This window comes from Vicia villosa, linkage group LG3, assembly GCF_029867415.1.
Source record: "Vicia villosa cultivar HV-30 ecotype Madison, WI linkage group LG3, Vvil1.0, whole genome shotgun sequence".
In the NCBI taxonomy this organism is placed as follows: Eukaryota; Viridiplantae; Streptophyta; class Magnoliopsida; order Fabales; family Fabaceae; genus Vicia; species Vicia villosa.
In genome coordinates, this window is record NC_081182.1 from 159,627,613 (window position 1) to 159,635,239 (window position 7,627).

At 33.4% G+C, this 7,627-nt stretch overlaps 1 protein-coding gene across 1 annotated transcript; it reads right to left on the minus strand.

The window, feature by feature from the left end:
* Nucleotides 1-383: 383 nt before the first annotated feature.
* On the minus strand, nt 384-6,923 carry LOC131662544 (5-formyltetrahydrofolate cyclo-ligase, mitochondrial-like). The gene is made up of 7 exons (XM_058932363.1): nt 6,708-6,923; nt 6,497-6,637; nt 6,168-6,317; nt 4,646-4,687; nt 4,523-4,568; nt 844-914; nt 384-753 (listed from the first exon to the last, which is right to left on the minus strand). The coding sequence occupies exons 1-7, from the start codon at nt 6,916-6,918 to the stop codon at nt 617-619; spliced, it is 798 nt and encodes a 265-aa protein (XP_058788346.1). The 5' UTR covers nt 6,919-6,923; the 3' UTR covers nt 384-616.
* Between the last annotated feature and the right edge of the window lie 704 nt (nt 6,924-7,627).

Consider the following 7,627-nt stretch of genomic DNA (forward strand, 5'->3'; position numbering starts at 1 on the left):
GGGGTAATTTTCCCTCTTAGGGGGGCAAAAGACTTACAATTTTAATATTATAGGAGGGTAATGCAAATTTTTTTTTTAAAAGGGGGTAAACCGAATCTCGCTACTATTGCAAGGGGTGAAAGCCATTTAACCCTTTAAATTAAAAATGATTCAATGTAGGATTTTAAATTTGAAGGTTTTGAAAAAAAAAATTGTTAAAAGAAAAACTAACCTGAAGACAACGTATGATATAAAACATGTTTAGTGTTTTATAAATCATATGTTTAGATTCTAAACACAAACATTCACTACTATTACTTTTGAAATGATCCGTATTTTTGGAAAACCATATCCTGTAATACTAATGTTATTTAACTCTACATCAATTTCCACTAAGCCCCACGTTTCAGAAACTTTTTTTAGCAGAATCACCTCAAGACAAAAGTCATACAGAAAACACAATAATTTCACACTGAAATTAAGTTACTTGACAACTAAGTCAAAGCATACATCCCAGCCTTAAGAAAAGTATTGTCTAACTTCACAAATTCAAACATTACATAAACATGCTGAATTGGTCAATATTGGATGCATCATTTAATGAATTGGTCCTGGTGAAGTGATTGAGAGAGTATCTTCAGTGATACCTGTTGAAGGCAGCAGAACTGATGGGAATTACACCTTCTGGAGATACAAGAGCGTCAACTGGAATATCAGTTGAAGTAACCGGTATTACTCCGTCATCTAGTATTTGTTGTGAATATGAAAGTGCAACTGCAAATCCTTAATGCGTTATTGTGATGCATTTTGTCGGTTAGGTTAATCCAACCAAAAGTATAATGACTAGAAGAATGAAATGCATACCAAGCAAGGGCTGCTTCCAATTGCGTGCCTCTGCAAGCTCCTTGTAATTTTTCAGGAAGGTATCATAATAACTGTTAACAATCATTGTAATATGATTTAAAAGCATATTATGATTGAATAGGACTTTTGTCCAATATTATTTTTATAGTTTTACTAAGCAGATTGTTTGATCAATGTTTATCTAAATCTGATCATTGTTAATGCACTCGAGACTTCAGACAAAACAAGAGTCAATAACATTGTTTGATTTTTATAGTTGATTCTGATTTTCTTATATGTTTGTAATAAGAATAAACAGGAAAGAGGTAAGAAGGATTGTTGATTATTCAGAAATTATTAGGGAGTGAGAGAACCAAGCTCTCTAATATTGGTAAGTATGTGTCAATTTTGTGTGCATTTCATTATCTGTAGTGTGTGATGATTGTATGTTGTCATCTCTGATTTCTATAATAAACAATTATTATTCAGTAATATATTCTATTGATACCAGTTTCTATCGACTGTTATCAGTGCACTAAAATATTGGTTGCTCTGAACGTGGTTGGTTACAAGATGCAAAATGGAGGTCTGAATTCAATTGTTAGGACGAGGATTTGAAGCATTGCTCGCCATGAGAGAAACCATGGAGAAGCAGCAGGAAAAAGAATTGGAACGCATCGAAGATAGAGTGGAACACCGAAATTAGACGACGAATGACTAAATTAGTTCCATAAGTGAATCACAACTTCCCAGGCTGTCGCGAGAACGCTGCGGAAATTGGAAATTCCTATTTTTAAAGGGAACGATGCTTATGGATAGGTATTTTGATTTGAAGAGAAAGAACAAACCTAATAGATTACAAGAAATTATGGTGGCAATGGATGGGAAGGCACTCGCTTGGTATCAATGGTGGGAATTCTCAAACCCAAATCCCATATGGGAAGAATTTCAAAGTGCTGTACTCAATTGAAGCCAGCCCAAATCCCAGTTTATTATTAAGTCTCAAACAAACCGGAACTGTAGAAGAATATCCAGAACAACTTGAGTTATATGCAGGTCCTCGAAAATGTAGTGAACCTTCCTATTTGGAGGTAATCTTTCTGAACGGTCTCAAAGACGTTATAAGGGCAGAATGAAACTGCATCTTGTAGATTGAAACTACTCATGCAAAACATAGAGATTGAACAAAATTTCTTCGTCTTTCAATTAGGAGGCATGAACATGGTCTTAGAAATGGAGTGGCTATCGAGTCTTGGAGAAATTCGAGCAAACTTTAAAGAATTAACCTTAAAAAATCCAATGGAAGGAAAATATTACATATTGAAGGGAGAATTCAAATCAATTATCAAGGCCATCGACGATGAAGGATAAAGCATTCTATTAGAATACCAATAATCTGACAAGGTAATAAAAGGAAGAGAGCACTCGGCCAGCATGGTTGCAAATTGTCCTATCCGAATTTGATGAGGTTTTTCAAGAACCTCAAGGGTTGCCTCCATCAAGAAGCCGTGATCATGCAATTATTCGACCTAGTATAAGTCCTTATTCTAGTCCCCCATCATTTCAGTTAAAAAGAAGGATGGTGGATGGCGCTTTTGAGTTGATTGTAGGGAATTAAATAAAATCATTGTACTCCTGACAAATTTCCTATTCCTATTGTTAATGAATTACTTGATGAATTGGGAGGGGCAAGAATTTTTTCTAAATTGGATCTATGATCTAGATATCACCAAATGAGGATGAAAGAGGAAGACATTCTCAAAACTACTTTCAAAACTCTCGAGGGACATTATGAATTTTAGTAATGCCTTTTGAGCTCATTAATGCTCTTTCTACACTTAAATCATTAATGAATGAAATGCTTAGACCATATTTGAGAAAACTTGCTCTAGTTTTATTTGATGATATTTTGGTCTATAGCAAATCTGTCGGAGAACATCAACAATACTTGCAAGCAGATTTAACATTACTGAAGGAACATACTTGTTTGCAAATATATAAAAAAAAATGTACCTTCGCTCAAACTCAGTTAGAGACTAGGAGGGCCTTAAAGACTATTATAGAAGATTCTTAAAGACTAGGGAAAAATATCTCGATCATTGACTCAGTTATGGTTTCCATTAGAATCAAGAAGCACATACATCTTTTGAACAGTTGAAGAAATTGATGACCTTCATACTCTGCATGTTCCAGATTTCTCTAAAGTCTTCACCACAGAAAGAAGCAAATGAATCCAATAAAGGGTTAGGAGCAGTTTTATTGCAGGAACCTAACCCAATAGCTTTTTCACAGTCAAACACTATCTGATAGGGCCCAATCTAAATCAGTTTTTGAGAGGGAATTTATGGTCATTATGATTGTTGTCCAAAAATGGAAACATTATTTAATGGGAAGACTTCATTTTAACTCATCAATAAAAGTCTGAAGTTTCTAACAGATAAAAGAGTTTTGTGTGAGGAACAATTCAAGTGGACTTCAAAATTAATGGGGTTGTATTTTGAAATTCACTATAAACCTGAACATTAAAATAGAGTCACTGACGCCTTATCTAGAAAACTGACTTAATGCAACACGCTCTACTGTTTAGATTTATGAAATCAAAGAATAGGAAACTGAAATTCACAATGATCTAAAACTGCAAACTCTGATCCAAAACTTACTGAGAGAAGTTAATACAGCCGCAATGGCTTATTATAGGCTGGTCCTAATTCTCCCAGGCACCACGCAAAATTGCAATCGGATCAGGGTTCGGCTGTGGTATTGACTGTGATGGCTTTTCGTTGGGATCTTGGACGTCCTAACTCTAGTTTCTGATGGTTTTCGACTTCTTACAGTGATCTAACTTGCATAACAAATCAACTATTGGAAAGAAACTAAGACATTTAAAAAGTAGCATACGCAAGCTAACACACATGGTTTCAGTTTAAATCACCGCAACCATCAAAAGAAACAAGTAAACCCTAGATGCTAATGTTATGGTGTGCTTAAAACTAAACAAACAAAAATTATAATCAGACACAACACAATATATTATATCATAACAAAAGTCCAACAAAACAAGATAAGCGAAGGTGGAAGGATAGTTAGTTACCAATAGGAAGAGCCTTGGAGAAAGACTGCCTTGGTACTGTTTGCAAGACCAATAATGGCTTCTTTTTCCAACTCTCTCAACAAAGGAAGCTCTCTTTCTCTCTCAATTTCTCCAACACCTCCTTACACTCAAAAAGCTCTCTCGTTTTCTCACAAAATGATCTCTATTTATAGTGGATTGCTAGGGTTTTGGGTGGGGATGAAGACAAAGCTTGCTAGGGTTTGAGATAGAGATGGGAGATGGAAAAATGCAGACTTAGGAGAGCAAAGTTGCTGTCAAACTTGGTTCTCAAGTCATCTAACATGCATCATGCAAGGGAATAAATGAAACACCAAAATAGCAAGGCAAAAGAGGATAAGTGAGAAAGTGAAAGAAGGTTAGCACCAAAGAGAAAGACTCCTTGGTTAATGATGAAAATTAACCTTGATAAATCTTTGATTTGTATTGATCATCTTAAACAAGTTTCGTCATTTTGCCTCTAATATTTGAAATTCAAATTTAAAATTTTGATGATTCATAACTCGTGCAATGCACGGGTCTCACTCAGACTTTTCACATAATAAGGGACAGATTTCAATGGTCTGAATTGTAGAAATTAAAAAAACATACCCTCCACCACGGCCTAAACGTCTTCCAGATCTGTCAAATGCCAATCCTGAAGAGAAATAATATAATTAATTAGCTATATGCAAGATTAGAAACCGATAATCAAATAAGAAATGAGAAGCTTACCAGGTAAGAGCAAAATATCAACTGGGTCATTCGCCTGCAAAACTGCACCAAAGAGATCTTTTAGACGCTTGTTGATATTGGCCAATCAAGATAATTATAAAAATACACTAGATGGAAGTCAACCCTACAAGAATCAGAAAACAACATTAACTGCACAAAAGTAGCCAAGACAGGGAGAAGGGGTGTGCATAACTTGTATCTGGTTTTGTGAAAGCAACTTTTTACAAGTTAATATCCTGAGACTTTACTATTTCTTTATCTTTTTACTTCTTCTAGGAAAAGAAAAAAAAACACATCTTTTAGATTAGGAACCCTTGATTAGGATATGCAAATCATCTATAAACTTGTGTCATGTAAGATGTAAAGTTGTAGGCTAACCGATCATATGTCTTGAAACATCTGGATGCTCATAATAGGAACAACAGACGAATGACACTTAAACCTAAAAAATCTAAGATTCAACAAAATTTTAGCTTCACATGGTGCCACTATGACTTGTTAATGGTAGCATTTTGAAGAAGATTCAAATTTGGAGGTTAAGCATTGTTTTTTGCAAGTTTCCTACATCTTTGAAAGCTAAGAATCCGCTTACTTAGTGAAAATATTTTCTAATTTCATTTCCTAAAATTTGTGGTAAGACTAAACAGAATAGAACTAGAAATGGAAATATTAGAGAGAGAGTGTTGGGGTAGCACCTATAATAGAAAACATGGTGGAAAATAAACTTAGATGGTTTGGGCATGTAAAGGCAAGACCTGTAGATTTTGTTGTAAGGATAGTAAATCAAATTGAGAGAAGTAAAACAGTTAGAGCGAGATGAAGACCTAGAAAGACCATAAGAGAAGTTTTTAAGAAAGATCTCAAGATTAACAATTTGGATAGAAACATAGTTCTGAAAAGAAGATTATAGTGCATGTTGGTTTATGTAGCCGACCACTCTTAGTGGGATATGATTTTGTTGTTGTTGTTGTTAATTGTTAACAAGTGAGTTATTGTGATGAAGCATTTTCAGAGCAAGAAGAGTGAAAGAATGAAAGATAGGGAGGAATTTCTGTTATGCTTCATGAAGAATACATAATAGAGCTAGTGAGTACATAACCTCACAGTGTGAACTACAAGAAAGGAGGGAACTCTATCCCTTTGCTATCCAATCAAACTAGTTCAAAATAAAGGCCTATCATAAGCTGACACCTGTACAACACTATAACCATAAGCTAATTCTAATTAGAAATTAAACTAGCTTAATATTTCAACATGAGTCGTTGTGGTGAAGAGAATTAAAAATGCTAGCTAAGGATGATGCATTTAAAGAAATAATGAAAATGCCTCTTTTGACATTTTCATTGTTTTTGGAAATGCAAGACAATTGTTCACTTCAAGAATCTTTTTTATCCTTGTTAACAAGTAAGACTAATACAAATTTTAGGAAATAAAAATAGAAAAGATTTCCCACATGCCTGAATATTCAAGTAGTGGGTAAGATAAGAGAGTTTGGCAGTGATTGAAAGAGAGAGACAAGTACCATCTTCGCGTGCATTTCCATCAGCATCAACTGGAGCTGGTTCTAAGATGTCCATTGAGTTTGCAACAAGGTCATCAATACGCGATATGTTAAGCATACGCATGTGACTGTTTTTATCTTCCACTCGCGGTACATATAGTTTTTTACCACCTGCATTTGGTCATATATCATCTTAACAAATCAAATTCATATACTCTATGCAGCATTGATAGTTCCTATTAGAGGCGTGTTTGGTGTTCGAGTTCCACATATGTCGGCGTCATTTGTCAATGATAATTTCCTGATGATTGTAATTAAATAACAAAAGAATGAATTGTTTAACGACATACCATTGGGCTGAGGTTGCAAAATGTGTGACAAGAGTTTGAAAGTATCGACTTCCCGCAGAGCACTGCAACTTATGTATGCGCAAAACCTAAGACTTGATTTGAACCACGGAGCTCCCAAAATTATGTCCTGAATAGCGTTGTCTGAACAAGAAACGATTGTGTAGGAATAAAAAAAAAGAGCGACCAAAGATTAAATTAAATTGTATTGTACCTTGTTCAGATCTGAGGGAGGGGTCGATGGCCTTGAGGGTTTTTCTGAGCTGAGTACGGAGAATTCGCTTCTGTTTGAAAATGGCGTCCAATTCATCGCGGTTGCTGCTGGTGCAGTTAGTCGTCATCCTCCCTAAACCATACGGCTGCCAAAAATGTCCACTCACTGCCACTCCTTTCGCGGCTGCTCTTGTATACCACTGTGTCATCATAGATCTTTTACACTTTTATATATATATATATATATATATATATATATATATATATATATATATATATATATATATATATATATATATATATATATATATATATATATATATATATATATATATATATATATATATATATGCGAGCGTATCCGGTGAGAACTGATATTTTTGTGAGAAACGAGAACTATTATTATTAACGGTCAGATTTAATAAACGTTTGAGATTTAAAAGTTTTATATAAAGAATACCTTACTCAATCATTTTATGAAGCACTTATTATTTTAAAATTCTACACAAAGATATTCTTACCAAAAATATATTTCAGATGTATTTTTTTTATTTATGCTATAAGTATTTTTAAAACTAAAAGCAAAAGTTCAAAATAAAAATTCTGAAAAAATAATATTAATTTCAAAATAATCAAAAACACAAACTCTTTAGTCATCTTTCTAGTATGAAAATGCTTTTTATATAAAATTGTGTCATATAATTTTAAAAAAACCAATCTTAGAAAAATAATTTAACTAAAAAACTATTTTAACATTGTATATGTCGTATTTTATAGAATCATATTATTTTTAGAATTTATTTTCATAAATAATGTATTAAAGACTTAATTTTAAAACCAAATAATATTTTTAATATTTAATAACCATTTATTGCAACAATTAAATTGTTATTAATATATTGTGAGTTTTGTTTAGTTTTA

Coding starts and splice junctions, on each gene's coding strand:
- LOC131662544 (XM_058932363.1), bottom strand. CDS start 6,918: ATGATGACACAGTGGTATACAAGAGCAGCCGCGAAAGGAGTGGCAGTG. Junction 6,638..6,707: donor CTCCCTCAGATCTGAACAAG/GTACAATACAAT, acceptor TTTCTTGTTCAG/ACAACGCTATTCAGGACATA. Junction 754..843: donor TTGGAAGCAGCCCTTGCTTG/GTATGCATTTCA, acceptor AAGGATTTGCAG/TTGCACTTTCATATTCACAA.